Source organism: Herpailurus yagouaroundi, unplaced genomic scaffold, assembly GCF_014898765.1.
Source record: "Herpailurus yagouaroundi ecotype Mexico unplaced genomic scaffold, PumYag 321, whole genome shotgun sequence".
Lineage (NCBI taxonomy): Eukaryota > Metazoa > Chordata > Mammalia > Carnivora > Felidae > Herpailurus > Herpailurus yagouaroundi.
The window spans coordinates 121189-141135 of record NW_024412538.1 but is presented as its reverse complement, the minus strand read 5'-3'; the positions used below and the strand labels follow the sequence as shown (position 1 = coordinate 141135).

The 19947-nt window shown below is 44.4% G+C and overlaps 1 protein-coding gene across 2 annotated transcripts in view; it reads right to left on the bottom strand.

Annotated features, from left to right (window-relative positions):
* SDHA (succinate dehydrogenase complex flavoprotein subunit A) overlaps window positions 1-19947 on the bottom strand; it is a 30632-nt gene that overhangs the window by 1746 nt on the left and 8939 nt on the right. For both annotated transcript variants that reach the window (XM_040462418.1, XM_040462419.1), the window contains exons 4-14: window positions 18012-18155; window positions 17568-17732; window positions 16537-16685; window positions 15758-15882; window positions 13349-13517; window positions 12314-12509; window positions 11334-11505; window positions 8188-8306; window positions 3601-3712; window positions 3269-3399; window positions 940-1053 (exon numbers count right to left, since the gene is read on the bottom strand). In XM_040462418.1, coding sequence (XP_040318352.1) covers window positions 940-1053; window positions 3269-3399; window positions 3601-3712; window positions 8188-8306; window positions 11334-11505; window positions 12314-12509; window positions 13349-13517; window positions 15758-15882; window positions 16537-16685; window positions 17568-17732; window positions 18012-18155 — 1596 coding nt within the window. The remainder of the gene's footprint in view (window positions 1-939; window positions 1054-3268; window positions 3400-3600; window positions 3713-8187; window positions 8307-11333; window positions 11506-12313; window positions 12510-13348; window positions 13518-15757; window positions 15883-16536; window positions 16686-17567; window positions 17733-18011; window positions 18156-19947) is intronic.

Below are 19947 nucleotides of genomic sequence, written 5' to 3'. Positions count from 1 at the left end.
AGAGAGAGAGAGAGAGAGAGAGAGAGAGAGAGAGAGAGAGAAAGCGCAAGAGACAGACAGAATCCCAAGCAGGCTCTGTGCTGTCAGTGAAGAGCCCAATGCGGGGCTTGACCCCACAAACTGTGAGATCAGGACCTTAACTGAAATCAACAGTCAGACACTTAACTGACTGAGCCACCCAGGTGGCCCCAGTCTGATATCTTTCTACATGCACTGTCAGAAAATAGCCTTCATGCAAAATTATGAAAATCACTGCCTGCCTGAAATAGCAGACACTAGGCACTCTGTATGAAGTGATGACAACAAAGCACAATGCAATTTTTGCAGACTGAGACAAATGATAGAGATGATCCCTCACAAGCCTGAAAAGCTTAAGGGTACACACTTTGTATCTTATTTCGGACTCTTAATGCCCAGGAGAAAAGTCAAATGGGTGAATTACCCTTCGGTGGAGTAAGACTGTGAGCCTTTATTGTACTTGTAGCTGGTTGTTCCCAGCACCCTCACCCCCTCCCCTGTTTGCTGTGCCCAGGCCAATGCCAAGGGCTGCACAGCATACCCTGGGTTCCCTGAGGCTGCACCCTGAGGTGGTCCGACCAATGGGAAGAAAGGAGTGTTTTCCCGTCCCACCCCCACCCCCTGATCTTGCTCTCTATGGGCTCCAGAATCCTCATCCCCTCCCCTGCTATCCAGGCTTGGGTGCTCACTCCTTGCCCAGTGCTAAGCTGTGGAAGACCAGCCCTTCTGAACCACCTGACCATGCTGAATTCTGCCTCCAGACAGAAGCTGACTGACAAGGTCTTTTCCAGTGGTATCTCAAATCTGCAATGGTCGACTTAAATCCATGCTGCTTCTCCCAGTCCGTCATATGCTGAACTCTAGAACATGTGGGACAGCGTATTTGTCAGCGCTATGTGAACAGAACATGCCCCCATATACCTTCCCAGTCTTGATGTCGACATAGGAAAGGGTGTGCTTCCTCCAGTGTTCCTCAAATGGCTTCTTCTGCTGCCCCTGGATGGGCTTGGAGTAATCATACTCGTCAATCCGCTCCTGAGGCCAGAGAAAGTAAGTGTATTTCAGAAAATACCACTAACAATCACACTTCAAGTTTCTTACTTCTCTAACAGCAATTTAACCGGAAAATATGGCAAACTCATTGAAATGACACATGAGAGACCAGTCTGCTATGAATCCCCCTAGATCCCACCCAACAAGGAGGTATCCACTGACCCAACCAGACCTTGTTCTGAGCTGGGACATTCCTAGTCCATTTTTCAACCCATGCCCCTTCCTTCTACAATCCTTAATGAAAAACCATTTTGTGTAGATCTGATCTAAAACAACACACAATGTGAAAAACAGTGCAACTGAGTCCCAAATGCAGGTGGGATGGAGAGATGAGACATGTGATCCATCTGCCAGTGGTCAGTCCTCCAGAGGACCTGTCCACCCTGGGGCTCCCAGACAGGCCGTTCCTCACTCCAGGGCCTCCACGGCGCAGGTCCCAACAAGGGTAGAATCCACCGAGGCCACAGAGCTAGCAGACATGGGTCTGCAGCACCATGAGCTCAGAGCTCCATTTCTACAACCAGTGGGTGGTTGGGTGTGGAAATCAGATCTTTTATGCACTTAAAAGTTTATCAAATACTTTGTATTTCTGCTCTGTACTCTGGGAACTTTCATCTTCTTTCAGCTTTTATTGAAATGTTTCAGTTCTAGCAATTATATTAAAATTTTGTTCAAAAACTCTCAAAGAGAAGCTGAACACTATTAAGGAATACACAGCACATAGTAATGAATAAGAATGTACAAGAGCCTCTTAAAATGAAAACCAGGGGCACCTGGCTGGCTCAGTCGGTGGAGCACGCAATTTTTGATCTCAGGGTTAAGCGTTTGAGCCCCATGTTGGGTGTAGAGACAAATTACTTAAAAATAAAATTAATTAATTAAATAAAATAAAAACACTTTGCTTCTGTTTCTGAGTGAGGTGAGTGTGGTGGTGGGGAAAGGCAAGCAAGTGGGGCTAGCACCTTCTTTCCCTTTTTATTTTATAAGAGAAAGGAGCATGAGCGGGGGAGAGGGGTGGAGCGACAGAGGAGAGAGAATCCCGACACAAGGTTTGATCTCACAAATGGTGAGATCATGACCTGAGACGAAATCAAAAGTCAGATGCTTAACTGACTGAGCACCGCGCCGCCCCCCCCCCCCCCAGGGGCCCCACCTTCCCTTATTTCTGAACACATACCTACAGGTGAGCTCTCTCAGGGGAAGCAGCTTCCACCTGCTTATCTGCTAACACTGAATGAAAACTCATTCATCTCATCACACAAACCAACAGCCTAGAGAAGCTTCCAGTTCTCAGTACATGTGACAAACGTGCTTAACTAATATTAATCTAATCCAGCTCCAGTCAGTGGAAGGTAAATTAACAAAGTTTCACAGCTGACTGGTGAGCCTGCTACCAGGAACACTAATACTGTCCCAGACCAAAGCCTGTCTGTCTGGAAAGTGGCTCGGGTCCTGCCGATATTCCATCCTAAAGTCGTGTTTGTTCCCGAGTGCCCATTTCCTTGATGTTTTGCTGTCATATGCTGAGTGCTCTGTTCTGGAAAAATCTGACAACTGTACTCTGCATAAAAATCAGGTCATTTAAAAAAGTAGTGACCCAATGGGGCGCCTGGGTGACTCAGTCAGTTGAGCATCCAATGTCGGCTCAGGTCATGATCTCTCGGTTCATGAGTTCGAGCCCCGTGTCAGGCTCTGTGCTGACAGCTCAGAGCCTGGAGCCTGCTTCAGATTCTGTGTCTCCCTCTCTCTGTCCCTCCCCAACTTGTGCTCTGTCTCTCTCTCAAAAATAAACATTAAAAAAACCAAACATTAAAAATTTTTTAAAAAGTGACCCAAGATGAGATCAGGTCTCAAATGATGATTTCCTCATCATTTTAAGTCAGTAAGTTAGCATTTTCTGGCAATAATACTCGGACTGCACAGTAACCTTTGACCAAGTAAAGTTCAGGTGTGTTTTGCTCAGGGTGCTACTGGCAGTAGCAGATACTGATCCAAACCAAGAAAAAGGTCACACTGGTAGTAAACACAGTGATACCAAAGTGTAAAAGTTATCCGGGGGGGAAAAAAAGGGCATACTTTTTAAAATTTACTTTTGGGAAAATTGAGTGAAATGCAGAGAAAGTACAGGGTTAGGGACTAAGCAAGGCCAGGTGAGAGAAGGCATGATGTGCAAATAGGGTATGTTGTGAAGGCGCACCTTATAATCTTCCCTGGCATGAGCACCACGTGACTCCTTCCGAGCCTCCGCTCCATAAATGGTCTGAAGTGCACAAAGCATCAGGTTCTGCAGCTCTAGGGTCTCCACCAGGTCGGTGTTCCAGACCATTCCTGAGGACACACAAGGCACCCATGAGAGACAGGATCCAGTCAGATGGGTACTGCAGGCTGTAGCTATGGGCTTGCCAGCATCCACACAAATAGCAAGGACGGGTAAGTCAGCACTAAGTGGGATGGACAGGACCCTGAGGCAGCCTCCCTTGCAAATGCCCAGCACCCCAATTGTGTGCAGGGGCCCACAGAAATGCTCACCTCGGTCAAATGTCTTCAGATGTTTTAGGTCTCCATAGAGCTGGCTGATTTTCTCACAACCTTCCTGTAACACACTTCCCACACGGAACACTGCGGCATGATTTTGCATCGACTGTAACACAAAATACCATTTGTAAATCTTCAATTCATATGAAAAGCCATGCCAAGAACCATTAAACCCTTTAGATTTTTTCTTATGCATTTCACCTTTTTAAAAAAGATTTTATTTTACTTAAAAAAAAATTTTTTTTAAAAACGTTTATTTATGAGACAGAGAGAGACAGAGCATGAACGGGGGAGCGTCAGAGAGAGAGAGGGAGACACAGAATCTGAAACAGGCTCCAGGCTCTGAGCTGTCAGCACAGAACCCGACGCGGGGCTCGAACTCACGGACCGCGAGATCATGACCTGAGCCGAAGTTGACCGCTCAACCGACTGAGCCACCCAGGCGCCCCAAAAAAGATTTTATTTTTAACACAAGGCTCGAACTCACAAGCCCAAGACCAGGAGTTGCACGCTCCACTGACTAAGCCAGCCAGCCATGGCTCATTGTGGTTCTGATCTGCATTTCCCTGATGATGAGTGACATTGAGCATCTTTTCATGTATCTGTTGGCCATCCATAGGTCTTCTTTGGAGAAACATCCATTCAGCCCTTCTGTCCATTTCTTAGGCTGTTTTTGCACTACTGAGTTGTAGGAGTTCTTTATATATTTTGGGATATTAGCCCCTTATCAGACATATAATTTGCAAATATTTTCTCCCATTCTATACGAGAAAACTGTTTTACTGTTTTCAGTGTACTGATTTTTCTCCTCCTTGGTTAAATTTATTATTCCCAGGTATTTTATTCTTTCTGATACAACTGTAAATGGGATTATGTTCTTAATTTCTCTTTCAGAAGATTTATTCTTTGTATACAGAAACAACAGATTTTTATGTATTGATTTTGCATATTTCAACACTACTGAATTCACTTACTAGGTCTAAGTTTTTTTGGTGGAGTCTGTGTCAAATATGATCTAATACATCTATAAATAGTGACTTTTACTTCTTCCTTTCCAATTTGGACACCTCTTATTTCTCTTTCCTGCCTGACTGCTCTAGCTAGGACTTCCAGTATTGTGTTGAACGAAGTGGTAAGAGTGAACATTGTTGCTCCTCCTATGTTAAGACGAAAAGCTTTTAGCTTTTCACCACTGAGTGTGACAGTAGCTGTGCGCTTGTCACATATGGCCCTGATTACACTGAGGTACATTCCCTCTATACCTGCCTTGTTGAGAGTTTTATCATAAATAGATGTTAAATGAAGTTCTGATTAATGCTTTTTTATTATTTTATTAATTTTTTTAACGTTTATTCATTTCTGAGACACAGTGAGCAGGGAAGGGGCAGAGAGAGAAGGAGACACGGGATCTGAAGCAGGCTCTAGGCTGAACTGTCAGCACAGATCCCGACGTGGGGCTTGAACCCACGAACTGCGAGACCATGACCTAAGCCGAAGTCCATGACCTAAGCCGAAGTCAGACGCTCAATTGACTGAGCCACCCAGGCACCCCAATGCTTTTTAAATTTTTTTAATGTTTATTTTTTAAGAGATAGAGTGTGAATGGGGAAGGGGTAGAGAGAGAGAGAGAGGGAGATACAGAATCCGAAGCAGGATCCAGGCTCTGAGCTGTCAGCACAGAGCCTGATGCAGGGCTTGAACCCACGAGCAGTGAGATCATGACCTGAGCCGAAGTCAGTCACTCAATTGACTGAGCCACCCAGGTGCCCCTGATAAATGCTTTTAAAACATGATTCTATGTTCCTATTAAGTACATGTCTTAAATCCATGTCCATTATTTAAAATGGAACATTGTGCATTTAGGGAAGGCAGTTTGTGCAACTTGGCCAAGATCTGTGATTCCAAGCAGACTTACTTCTGAGGCAATAATGTACTGAGTGGTGGCAGAAAGGTGTAAGGGTTCCACCTTCGAATTCCCAAGGAGACAGCAGTTCCTAGACTTGCTCCACCCTCGAGATCTGGTGGTAAATGTTCTAGGAGCAGCAGGTGGCTCCTTGCTGACACAAACTAAGAAGTGCTAAGATTATGAGGTGGCCTGCAGTGAGCCTGGAGTGGATGGTCATAAAGTAGAGGGAGAAGTGAGAAGCCTGGAGCGTTCCCTGGTGGACTTCTGGTTAAATACTGTAAAAACTCCTCATGTGTCAAATTCCTGTATGGTTTTCTTGTTTATGCTCATAAGAAATGGGACACGAAATAAAGCTGAAATTTATTTTAGGATCTACCTTTGTTTCCTATCACTCACCGAATGACCTTTCATCACGCTTGAAAAACCCCTTTATCCCGTGCTTAATCACAGCGTGTGCCTGGGCCTACTTCTGGACTCTATGCAACTGATCTAGATGTCTCCTTCTCTATCACAGACTAACACAGCTTGTTGACTTAGTTCTATTTAACAGATACCTCATCTATTTCTTTAGAATGATACATAATTTAAAAATTATAAAGCATACCATCAAACGTCTTGGCTTTTCAGCAAAAGCAAAGGGAAAAAGCTATCTAAGAATCTAGTTAATGTTAATTAAAACATTCTTTTATGTTCTTCAGCACTCATGTTGTCATACTCTTTAGGGTTAGGTTTATTCAAGGTATTTTAAACTTTTTGGCTGCACTGTGAAGATCATTTTCAAATGGATTACTGCAGGTATACTGGAAAGCCACTCATTTTTATATATGAATCTTTTATCCAGATGCTTTACTTCATTCTTGTTTTTATTAGTTTTCCACTTACCATCTTGGAATTTTTAATTGTATCAGTAAGCAATAATTTTGTCTACTCCTTTTCAATACATTCGTCATTTCTTTTCTCTTTCTTACTGTATTTACTGGAATCAGCAAAATGATTACTCTGTCCCCCAACTCAAATGTACATTCCACGAGGGCAGGATTTTTTGTTTTCTTTGGATGACTCGGGCATCTAGAATACTGCCTGGCACACAGCAGATACCAATTCAGATGGTCCCTAACCTATGAGTGTTTGAGCAATGATTTTTCAACTTTACAAGGAAACAAAAGGGATCTACATTCAGAGAAGCCGTACCGGGAACTGTCACCTTTTCCCAGGCTAGCAGTGTGCATTAGGGCGCACTCTCATGACTCTGGGTGGTGGTAGCAGCTGCAGCTCCCACTGAGCCCCATGATCCTGAGGCTCAGTAACCATCTCCACTCACACAACCACTGTTTTTCACTTCCAGTACAGTATTCAATAAATTACGTGAGACAGACCACACCCTGTTATAAAATAGGCTTCATGTCAGATGAACTTTCCCTACTGCAAGCTAACCTAGGTGCTCTGAGCACATTTAAGGCCAGCTAGGCGAATGTTCAGTAAGACAGGTATGTTAAATGCATTTTTTCAGGACATAACCCCATTGTAAGTCAAAGATCTGTACATGCCTTATTTAGTGGGAATGCCTCTAAGGTTTCCTATTTCAAAATCTCTCATGGATTCACCATTTCCATATCCAAACGGAAGTTCCTACTATCCAGTGTAATGATTACATCTGTCCTAGCTGGCCTCCCAACTCCTGGTATCAGTACCCCACAAAAGTCCTGCACAGATCACTTGACTGGTTTCCTTAAACATACCTTTGTCCTTCACACATGCTATTTGCCTTACCTTTCCAGGAAGCCTCCATGAAGCTCAGTCTCACCTGAACACAGAACCACACAGTCCTATAAAAGCTGCATGGTGCAACTTTTGGTGGTGAGCATTTGTGCCACTGGACTCCTTATCAGAATGTGACTAAAGCAAAGGGTGGCTTCTTTTTGGAAAATGCCTCCACAAATTCTTACAAATAATTTCAAGTGGACAGAGATCTTACTTATGGACCAAGGATCTCTGTAGTCGAAGAACCTGATAGATCCCTAGCTGTTTTACATACTACTTTTATTGATCTAACCCTGCGTTATCCAATGCAGTAACCATGTGTAGCGATTTATATTAAATTAAAACTGAATAAAACTCAGTTCTTTAGTCACGCTAGCCACATTTCACATGCTGCACAGTCACATGTGGTCAAAGACACATGTTCCCATCCTCAGAGAACATCCCATCAGACATGCTGATCTAGAAGATAAATACTGTGATGACAACTAGTGCACAGATTACCATTTCCTCCCAAAACCCACACTCTCCACTCTTCCTGACTTTATTTAGGGGATACAATGGCCCCAGTTTAAAGACATTTCCCAGAGTTGCTAGAAGCTGGGTGTGATGATAGGATTAACTTCTTGGCAATGAGATGTGCTGGGCTTTCAGGAAGCCTGGTATAAGGAAGTTCCCAGCCAGGACCTTCTTGGACCTTCCACTCTCTCTCCCCCTTCAGGCTGTGACATACACACAACAGAAGAGAGGGTCTGAGGAGCCACATACAAGCACGGTGGGATGTAGAAGTTGTAGTTTCCGCCCTGGGCTGCTACCTGCGGCCTTCTGTGTGCAATGTGTCCTCTTGCTACTCAACCCGGGCCTGGCACAGGACTGTGGACACAATGGCCTGCTCACTTCAGAGCACAGGTGCTTACCTTCTGCATGTTGAGTCGTAGTTCTGATGTTCTTAGGGTTCCATCAGCAAACCTCAACTTATCAAGATTCATGACAGACTCTTCTCCAGCATTTGGTTTAATTGGAGGAACTTTATCTCCTTAAAAAATATACAAACAAAAAGCTAGAATTTAATGGCTTTTGGAAAATGTACCCGTAACCTGAGCCAATGTTCCACCCAAGCCACCCTTTAACTGAAGCACCACATATTGACTTGGGGCCGTAAACATATAAAGACAAAATTTCTGGCAAAGAGGAGGTATCCAGTAAGAAATCTTTGAACAAAACAGAAACTATTCTTAAGCTGAAAAATTAGATTTATGCAAAGACACCTTGCAGTATTACTCTACAGAAGGGAGAACTGGCACCTTCAGGTAGTGAGCAGTTTCCAACAATTCTGCCACCACCACCCACCCCACCACCACGTGGTCCTCATTCAAAGACGAGGGAGGACCTGGTCTGGCACGTTTAAAAGTCTCTTGCTGATTCAGACCCTTATATCTGCTTACCCAAACCTCAAGATTTGCTCTTCTTGCTTTTCTAAAAAATAAAGATAAATGTTTTGAAGATTTTTTAAAAGGTTTTTTTTTTGGGGGGGGGGTGTAACATGTTTTGAAATGTATTTTTTTCAAGAGGTAAAAGGGGCAGAAGGTATGAAAAACAGGAAACAAAGGTTTGCAGGTAAAGTTGGGCTGCTCACAGCTGCTCTCTGCAAGGGGCCTGGGCACTGGTCTCTCATGTGACATGCCCCAATTTTAGGCTGGTTACAGTTTCTTCTTTTTCTTCTTCTTCTTCTTCTTCTTCTTCTTTTTTTTATAATGTTTATTCATTTTTGACAGACACAGAGTACAAGCGGAGTGGGGCGGGGGAGACACAGAATCCGAAGCAGACTCCAGGCTCTGGGCTGTCAGCACAGAGTCTGACACGGGGCTCGAACCCACAAACTGTTATATCATGACCTGAGCCGAAGTCAGACACAACTGACTGACTCACCCAGGTGCCCCTGGTTGTGGTTTCTTCTGCTTTTGTTTTTAACGTTTTTAAAAAGTGATCATTTACCAAAATTATTTTTCTTTAGGTGCATAGTTCTACAAATGTTGACACATGGTATGGATTCCTGTAACCATCATAATAGGATCCAGATTAGGGTTTAAACATTTTAATGTTTAAACATTTTAATGTTTAAAATATTCGTATTTGGGAAAATATAGTGATGCTTTTCCTTTTCTTTTTGTTTTTAAAAGTTAAAGTAGGGGCGCCTGGGTGGCGCAGTCGGTTAAGCGTCCGACTTCAGCCAGGTCACGATCTCGCGGTCCGTGAGTTCGAGCCCCACGTCGGGCTCTGGGCTGATGGCTCAGAGCCTGGAGCCTGTTTCCGATTCTGTGTCTCCCTCTCTCTCTGCCCCTCCCCCGTTCATGCTCTGTCTCTCTCTGTCCCAAAAATAAATAAACGTTGAAAAAAAAAAATTAAAAAAAAAAAAAAGTTAAAGTATAATTATCATTTTTGGTGTAGAGTTTTGCACATTTTGCCTCACAGAGTCACACAAGCTCCACCATGAGCAGGACGGCAACCACCAAACCGTGTTATTCTCTAGTTCTGTCTCCTCCAAGATGTTATGTAAATAAAGTTAGATGTATGTATATAGCCTTTTAAGCTTGGGTCATATAACCTAATATGTTTTGAAATGCATTTGTGTTGTTGCATGTAGGAGTAATTTGTTCCTTTTTACTGCTAAGTTTAAAAAACTTTTTAAAACTGTATACTGATCCTTCAGATATAAAAGTACAAGATATTCATTTTTTCTAACAATGTTAAAAAAAATTTTTTTTTTTTTGAGAGTGAGAGTGAGAGAGAGAGAGAGAGAGAATGAGTGCGTGCATGAGCAAAGGAGCAGAGGAAGAGAATCCTGAGCAGGTTCCAAGCCCCTGATGTGGGGCTCAATCCCATGACCCTGGGATTAGAGTCAGATGCCCCAAAAGTAAAGATATTCTTACAAAACTTCCTTTTTCTCTTTTTCAAAGAAAAGAAACCTCAAATTTTCTGCTTTCCTCTGAGATCTGATTTTAGGCTTCACTGCTATAGTGAAATGAGCATTAGATTTGGTATCAGACCAGGTGGGTTCAACTCCTGCCTCTGCAGCAAACACTGGGACAGGGCCCCTCATCTGCCCTTCACAGCCTGGACTTGTAGTCAGAGCAAGGGGGAGGGTGTCTGAAAATACAACTGTCCTTCCCTTACACGTATCTGCTAACTGCAGACGTAAAGGGGAGCACGGCACGGTATACTAAGGGCTGTGTTTAACTAATGGGATAGTAAGATTTTCACCAACTTAAAGTCCATACGAAAAGCTTTTGTGCAATAAAAATAGCACAACTGATACTAAATAGTCACCGTCAATGAAGCGTAACGAGAAGAGCAGAGGCCTGGGGATCCCACGACACTCCCCTTGGGAACAGTGACTTCCCCTCACATGTTGTTCTGAGCAAATGGGCCAACACAATCTACATGAAGACCCTCTGAATGTCAAAGTGACAGTAAGTGTCCTGTTCACAGTGGGACTCACCCTTCTAGCACATGGCATTTTTTCCTCAGCAGATTATTTTAACAGAAGAACGCAATCACTGACTTGAATCCACTGTATCAATGCAGGGACGGATATGACCCAATCCTCTGTTTTGTGTACATTATGTCCTCCCTTTCTGCTTTAATAGGGTATTTATATTTTGTTTTTAGAATCTAAATTACTTTTCCATAAGTACTGAAAACTACTCTATCGTCATACCTGTTTAAAATATTTCACTACAAATAAGTAATTTATACTGAGCAAGCAACTATGTGATAAACCTCCCCTTAAAATAACTCCCTAACAATGACTTTTCTAAGCAGAACACAAGGACTATAGGACAGAACCTGACCAAAACCAGGTTACCTTCTTAATTGTTAAGACCCTCACTCAACCTGTGTCTAGTCTCAAGTCTATCACCATATAAATCTCTGATTGCCCTGTTTCCTCATGTATAGGGGGTAAAAAGAGACTACCCCCTCCATGATCACTAAACAAATTTCCAATTACAAATCAAGACATGGCAACCTCTTGCCTCCTGAAACAGCCTGGAGAAACACATACCGGGTCTGCAGGACTCCGCGATACTCAGGGCACACGCCCGACCAAAGACAACCAGATCCAAGAGTGAGTTTGCCCCAAGACGGTTGGCACCATGCACGGAGGCGCAGGCAGCCTCCCCACAGGCATACAGGCCGGGCACGATCTGATCCTGGCCATTCACATGCCTCAGAACCTGTGGAAGGAAGACTGAAGACTTAGGAGCAAAGTCTGCACAGGACTGCTTCCTGCGGTGGGGTGTCTGCATGCAGGGGCAGAGGGAGGAGGGCAGGTGAAGGCCAGATCTGCTCTCACCTACAGGGAACTCTCTGTGTCAGTCCAGTCTCCGCCCTCTGCACCCAGACACTCAGCCACCCCAGGCCAAGAGAGATCAAAGGATCCCATGTGGCAGCACCTGTGATTTTAATCCCACACCTACTGCTCACGAGAAACCTCACTCACCACCTCTGATCCCCTACTCCCTCACTCTGACTCTGGATTCGAATGAAGGGAAGGGAGTAGGGCAGACTTGAGTTGTAACTCAGATGCTTCCAGCCTATTACTCATCTATGAACGTAATCTCCAGTCACCTCGCCTAAGGACAGGCCAAAAAAGTCAAGAACCAAAAAGCTCTGGGTGAACTACAAACCCTCAAAGGTACTTGTTGTAAAGAGAATACAATTTACAAGGCTGCAGTAAAAGTAACAAGAGATCATACGGTAAAATAAATTATAAGCTGGGAAAAACAATGATATTACATCTATGACTGTCTACTATGGAGGGATCAGTAAGTTATCAGTAACTACTCATCACTATGGAGTGAAAAGTGAAAGCTGAAAGGTGGCCGAGCCCCCTGCCCTCTGGCAGCATCTACTCAAGGGAAGTGCAGCCTGTACAACAACACAGTGCCTTCTGAGGAAAACGTCGGTCTTCTCTGAGCTCGCAAGGGCACCTGTATCATTCCCGCCCTCTTTCCCACTGTGGAAGGGTCTTGGTTTGGTCACCTGCCCCTTGTAGTTGGTGGGAATGCCGCCCATGTTATAATGCACGGTGGGAAGGACGGGGATGGGCTCCTTGGTGACATCTACACCTGCGAAGATCATGGCCGTCTCTGAAATGCCAGGCAGCCGTATGGCCAGCTGCTCTGGGGGTAGGTGGTGCAACTGCAGGTAGACGTGATCTTTTTCAGGGCCACAGCCTCTGGTGGAAAAGGACATCACGGTGTGAGGCAAAAAACGGCAATTATAGAAAATGTGAGACTATGAGTTTCACATTTTTTTATGCTGTACAAAATTTCCCTTCACTTGTGGCCATCCATTCTTCACATGTCCTCTGAGCACCTGCTCTGTGACAGGGTAGACTGAATGTGGTAGGACACAGCCAGAACATGGACAGACTTCCAGCCCTCACTGAGCTCATACTCTAGTCTTAGGAAGTCACAATTAGCTGTTTTCCTTGGTAAATGCATTAGAAAGTCCTTTTAATGCAAACACTCCAAATATAAAATCTCTAGAAGTTATAACATCAAAGATACAAGAAAGATCACCATCGTAAGGCAGCACTGGCACTCAAGAGCCTGCACAGTGAAGGTCTCGAACGCATGTGGGTCCCCAAACAGCATCGAAGGCCCATATGCTAACTTAGGTTGTGGGCATGTGTGTCTTGCTCCCCCACACAGAGTGTCTGTCTCTATCATAACACTCATAGTGTCTTGCTCCCCCACACAGAGTGTCTGTCTCTATCATAACACTCATACACACAATTGATGTTCCACAGATTTGAGAGAGACTGAAGTCAAACCAGCTTAACTTCCCAAAATGTAGGTTTTTAGAGGGATATCATAAATTGACAAACAACCATCAGAGGGGAGGAGAGGCAGCCTACGCAGAGTTGGGTGGGGTAGGTGAGTTGCTAAAACTCACACAGAAGCCACACCAGCCCATGTGCACATGTAGACATGAATAGCAACCACCCAAGAGAAAGGAGGGTGTGCATGTGTGTGTGTGCACTCAGACACCTTTGGATAGAATGACACAAACCTTCCTTCACGTATTTCCAGAGTCATGGACCGAGACACAACGTCTCTGGATGCCAGGTCCTTTGCAACCGGGGCATATCGCTCCATGAATCTTTCGCCTTGACTGTTAATGAGAATGCCTCCCTCTCCACGGCACCCTTCTGTAATGAGACAACCGGCACCATATATACCTGCAAAGAACCCAGTTAATTAGATGATTATAACCTAACAATTGCTAGGTCAATATTTCAAATGCAAATTTTTTTCCAATCCATTTCTGGGGGTGGAAAGGAAAAGGGTATGCAAGGGGCATGATGCTCACAACAGAATAAGACAAAGGACAGGTTAAGTAAGGAATAGTAGGAAGTTTTGACAACAAAAAGCACCAATGAAGCAGCAGTGAGGAGAAAGGGCAGCTAATGTAGTAACAACACAGCTTGGCTGAATATTCCAATTCCAACAGCTTTTCAGCTTTCAGCACAACCAAGCATGAGTTAAATATCTCAGGTTTTGTTTTAATTGTAGAATGTTCTTTTGTAGCATGAAATTGTGACTAGGTAAGAAAAACCAGCTTGGAAAATTCATATCTAAAAATTGGTTAATGGGGCGCCTGGGTGGCTTAGTCGGTTGAGTGTCCGACTTTGGCTCAGGTCATTATCTCACGGTCTATGGGTTCGAGCCCCGCATTGGGCTCTGTGCCAACAGCTCAGAGCCTGGAGCCTGCTTTGGATTCTGTGTCTCCCTCTCTCTGCCCCTCCCCCACTCATGCTCTGTCTCTCTCTGTCTCTTGAAAATAAATAAAAATAAAAACTTAAAAAAAAAAATAAAAAAATAAAAACTGGTTAACAACAGCAATAATTACCACCATTCATACTTATACTGTACTTGCTGTATACAACTCTAAGTTTTGTAACAACCCCAGGAAATATCCCTATTTTCAGAGAGAGCAATGATAGCTTAGGAACTTGTCAGTGTTCTGCAGATGGGAAGGCAGAGCCAAATGCACACCTGGCAACTAGGCAGGTCTGTGCCCTTAATCTCACTGTCCCTTCAATAAGGAATGCCAAGCACCTGAATTTTAACAAGGAGACAAACACCTATGTCAATGTCACCTGAAAGTTAAAACTGTCATTACCACACCAGAAGAGTTTTCTTGCTTTAAGAACAAGAAAGCAGAGGTACATGAGTGGCTCAGTTGGTTAAGCATCTGACTTCAGTTCAGGTCATGACCTCACGGTTGGTGAGGTCGAGCCCCAGTCAGGCTCTGTGCTGACAGCTCAGGGTCTGGAGACTGCTTCGGATTCTGTGTCTCTCTCTCTGCCCCTCCCCTGCTCACACTGTCTCTTTCTCTCAAAAATAAACAAACTTAAAAAAAAAAAAAAAAAAAAAAAAGAACAAGAATTTCCTGGAGCACCCGGGTGGCTCAGTCGATTGTGTTTTGACTCTTGATTTTGGCTCAGGTCATGATCTCACAGTTTGGGAGACAGAGCCCCAAGTCAGGTTCCATGCTGACAGGACGGAGCCTGCTTGGGATTCTCTCTCTCCTGGTCTCTCTGTTCCTCTCCCGCTCACATGTTCTCTCTCAAAATAAATAAGTAAACTTTAAAACAAAACAAAAAACCCCAAAACCAGTATTAAAAAACTACCTAAAACATTTTTTACTTTTTATCCCTGCCAGGGATCAGAAAAAATATACTGACAGAGCAAAGAGAAAACCCAGGTCTGGTTCTTTAGCATGGTGGGAGGCTACTCCCACAAAGTGTGGTGTCCCCTCAGTTGACAGGTCAGAAAAGCAACTAGAAACAAAGTCCAGATTGAGACTTGCCTGTCCCAAGAGGCAGATCTCTCTCTCCAATTCATATCTGAATAACGAACTCTCTCAATTCTGCACCTGCAGCCTAGACCTCCCGTCTGAACTCCACATTTGCACACTCAACTGTCTGAGGACGCAAGATGAGCTCAATGTGCCCACAACTGGCACCATGGTCATTAACATCTCAGGGGGCCGCATCTGCCATAGCTCGTCCCGACTTTATACTCTACTGGACAGCCTGATGTTTTCCCTGGAACACTGGAATCTGCCCATGCCACAACTCTGATCAACAGCTCTCGGGACATTCACTCAGGAAACACTGATGAGGTCCTACTATGTGCCAGGCACTGTGAACTGCAGCACCTGTCCCCACCTCCGGGAGCTGACAATCGAGTTGGGGAGAGGGACACTGAACAGTCTTTACATAAAGCTCCAGCTTTACGACTGGAGCAGGTATCGCCAAGGCAAGGTGGTGGCCTAAACTGCCTCGGGAGAAATGGAAAAAACTTCCTTGAGCAAATGACAAGCTGGGCTCTGAGAATGTGCTAGTGTGTGGGACTACAGAGGGGCATCGAGAGGTATGAGAGTCCTGACCCCATGAAAGTGGTCCCGTCCTACCTGTGGGGTGAAACTGAACGAACTCCAAGTCCTGGCAGGGAAGGCCTGCCCTGGTGACCATGGCGGTGCCGTCACCGGTGCTGGTGTGGGCAGATGTGCAGCTGAAGTAGGTGCGCCCGTAGCCTCTGGAAAACAGACGGGCCAGCAGAGAGAAAGCAGTGACACATGGTGTCCCGTCAGGATCGCCTTTCTAGTGGCACCAGAGTAGACAGAGCAGCCCACAGCACCGTGACAGGTGCTGTCTGCACGCGCTACCCTGGGCAACTGGGGCGGGAGCCTGGGAGACGGAGGAGGCACTCTCGTTTATACTTCAAGGCACTGTCATGCTATCTGAACGACCTCCCTGAGAAGCGTGTGCTGCTTTAATGCTGAAATTTTTGCTTTTTATGGACTCACTCTTGTAAAGGGTTAAAATAACGGACTGACAATGTAAGAAATGTAATTTAGTTTCATCATGTGAACAAACAGCACTTATCTACACCAGAAATCAGTATAAACACAGTGTCCACTAAAGCAAAAGACAGGTTAAGCCAGGAAGTGTCACGTGACTCTCCAGACCCGTTTCCTCAAGGGTCCTCTCAGGTGCAAACTGAAGACAGATACTTCCTCACCCACCTGAGGCAGGTGCTATGATTGTCCCCTTTGGAGACATGGAACTGAGACTGGCAAAGCTTATTATGCTCCTGGGTTAGGTCACTGCCTCCATTTTTTTTTTTTTTTAAAGAAACTCGGAGACCCAACTTTCCTACAGAAAAACTAAATACAAGTTAGACTCTTACCCAGTAGCTACAACAGTGTTCTTTGCTCTTATGCGATGGATGGACCCGTCTTCTATGCACAGCGCAATAACACCACGACATTCTCCATTTTCCATCAGGAGATCCAAGGCAAAATACTCTACAAAATAGCTGGTATCATATCGCAGAGACTAAAAAACATGAAAGAAAAAAGAATCCCACAGTTTCAATTGCATTAGGGTGTTAAACTAACATTTCAGCAACACTGCTCATATGAACAAGTCAAGGGCTCTGATGTGGTGTGTAACAAATGGACAGGGTAAACTCTGGGCTGCAAAAGAAGCCACAGACTTTACTTGCATCAACCACAGTGCTGATGCTGTTGTGGATCAACACAAAAGGTACCCTGCTCTCAGCTGTATGATCAGATCAGATCAGACCGTAAGAAGGACATACACATGTCATGCATGTCAGAGAAGATGCTGTAGCTGCTCAGTAAACATGAAGGGCTCTCACAAAACCACCAGCTCCCCAACATGACACAGTATGCTGCAGGATGGGCAGATCCTGTCACACGTGTGTCAATGCACTCAGCCGAAGCTGCTACCAGGGTCCTAACATTTGCAAATCAAGAATCTGTCCCCATTTGAGAGCAAGAATTCAGAATACTGATTATTATGAATCAGAGTTATTCCAAATATTGATTACTTGGCTATGCCAAAGTAGGCCCTGATTATCCAGTAACTACTGTCCCCCAAACCTTAGTCCAGTTTGAACACTTAAGTATTAAATCAATTAGTTCAGGAACTCAGAGGTGCTGAGTCCTAAAATACTTGCTCTGTTTTTATACTTTCGGTATGGCAGATCAATTTAATTTTCTAAAATAGACACTTTCAAATTAACAATTAACAAATATACATCCTGCCATGTTAGTCTGCTGTTTATTAAGCAACCCCAGGGCTGACATGCTGACCTTCTGACCTGTCCCAGAGTGGCCTGTTTCCAGCTCATCACCACATGCCTGGCCTGACCAGACCATGTCCTGTCACCCCATGCACCCAGGGTGGCCTCACCCTTCCATACAACGTGTGCAGCAGCGAGTGGCCAGTGCGGTCAGCCACACAGCAGCACCGATGGGCCTGCCCGCCTTTCCCAAACTTGAGGCTCTGTCCACCAAAAGCGCGCTGGTAGATCCTCCCATCTTCAGTTCTGCTGAATGGCATGCCATAATTCTCCAGCTGTGAAATATGAAAACACCTAGGACCTTGAAGGAATCGGGATATTCATCGCTAATTTACACTAAACAATTTCAACATAAACCTGTAAACCCAAACCAATACGTTCTATGAAAATTTCAACACTTCAGGAAAAGAGAAAAACTTTGTTATTAAATGAACTGAATGGTTAATGATAGGAAAGATTTCCCTTGTTACATCAACTCGTTACCATTCCTTGGGCCGACCACATTTGCCTTGACCTCTCTTTTCTACCAGAAACAGACCATGCAAGGACAGTACCTCTACCACGGAAGCAGGGGCCTGCTCTGTCATGTAGTGGATGGCATCCTGGTCCCCCAGCCAGTCGGAGCCTTTCACAGTGTCGTAGAAGTGCCACCTCCAGTTGTCCTCCTCCATGTTCCCCAGAGCAGCATTGATCCCTCCCTGTAAACACAGGGCAGACTTACAAGCTACGAAAGGGAACCCTGGACCTTCCAGGCCCATCCCCCTTCCACCCACTGCCCAAAATTGGATTCAGAGAAAGCCAACTAATTTTGACAACAATGGCATGTGAGGGACCTGACTGCAGTCCGATTGGTTACAGGACCGTCCTGAGCAGGGAGAGGCATGACAGATGCCAAACCTTACCTCCCTCAGCCTCAGTGCCCTTACCCATGAAGGGACATGAAGCTGAACTCGAGAGCCATCTGGAGGGTTAAGTGAGGTTTTATGTGCAATGCTCGTCACCTCCAAACCTGGCACATAAAAGGTACTGAGCAAATCTATCTGGGATAATTTTATGACAAAATGTTCCCAGTGGCATTTATGGACATGTGTTAAAGAAGTACTTACTGTCAAGGAATAAACTCTAAACTCAGAGTCACATTCTCTACCGTGTCTGTCTCTCAGAGTCACAGAAAATGGCAGTACAGGGACAAATGTAACACTCACACTTTTCCTCCCCAACTTAAAACCGGATTACTCATCTCTTTTTGAGAAGAAAAGGCACATTTTCTGACTTCCCTCTTTTTTGCAAATGTTCCTCAATCAAGCTTCTGAGTCAAGCAGACCCATGCAGGAATTCTTTCCCCGCTTGGTGCTGCTGTGCCTCAGTTTCCCATTATGTTTCAGTTATCAAGAAAAGAGTCACCAGCACAAAGCCAGGAACCCTAACAAGACAAGCAGCAAAAGTCACAAGTTATTTCCTCCTCCTTCTCCGACCCCACCGATTGTAAACCCAAACACAGTCCTAGTAAAAACTGTTAAGTACCAGAGTAGTAGCAGAAGAGAGAAACCTAGTTTAAAATAACACTAAATACTTGGCCCAGTGCACATGTCCATGCTATTATTTTATTACTACTATTAGTAAGAATCAGGGCCACAGACAGCTGGTCTTCCAGGAGTCCCAAGAAATACAATTTTGTTTTTCTAAAGTAATCTCAGGGCGCCTCAGTGGCTCAGTCGGTTGAGTGTCCAACTTGATCTCAGCTCAGGTCTTGATCTCAGGGTCGAGAGTTCAAGCCCCATGCTGGGCTTCATGCTGGGCACAGAGCCTACTCAAAGAAAAATAAAAAGCAATCTCTATACCCAACCCAGGGCTCTAATTCACGACTCTGAGATCAAGAGTTGCACGCTCTACTGACTGACCCAGCCATGTGCCCGCCCCCCCAGGAGTACACTTGAGACTTGCCCAGTCCCCACCTGTCTTGTCCCCCCAATTAAACCTTACTTTCTCCAACCAGCATTCAAGTTAAGCTATCCATTTCTAACTTTTTATTGTTTTAATATTGCACTATCTGAATATACTATTATTTCTCATTATTTAGACTTATGTTTACATCCATTTTTCCTTTTAGACACAATGTAATCTTCAAAAGTATGTATTATTTATTTTTCAGTTTATAACACATAGTTTTAGAACAAAGTATCTGTGTAGCAAAGTGCCTGAAGAATGTTGCTGCATGCTGAATACAGGCTACAACAGTAATTAGGGTGGCGTTTACTGGGTCCTGGAAAGTTACCCCACACTCTGCTATCTCTATGAGGAAATATGTTCCAAATACTGGAAAAAACAGTTCAATTCATTCCAGTTTTGGAATACTACCTGTATACAACCTGCGTACCACCTACGGTGTGCCAGGAAAGAAAACAAAATTATAAAATCACTGTGTACTTTTTCATCTTACTTTTATCCTCTTCCCTAAATTTTGAGCATTTAAAGGCCAATGTTCTTCTG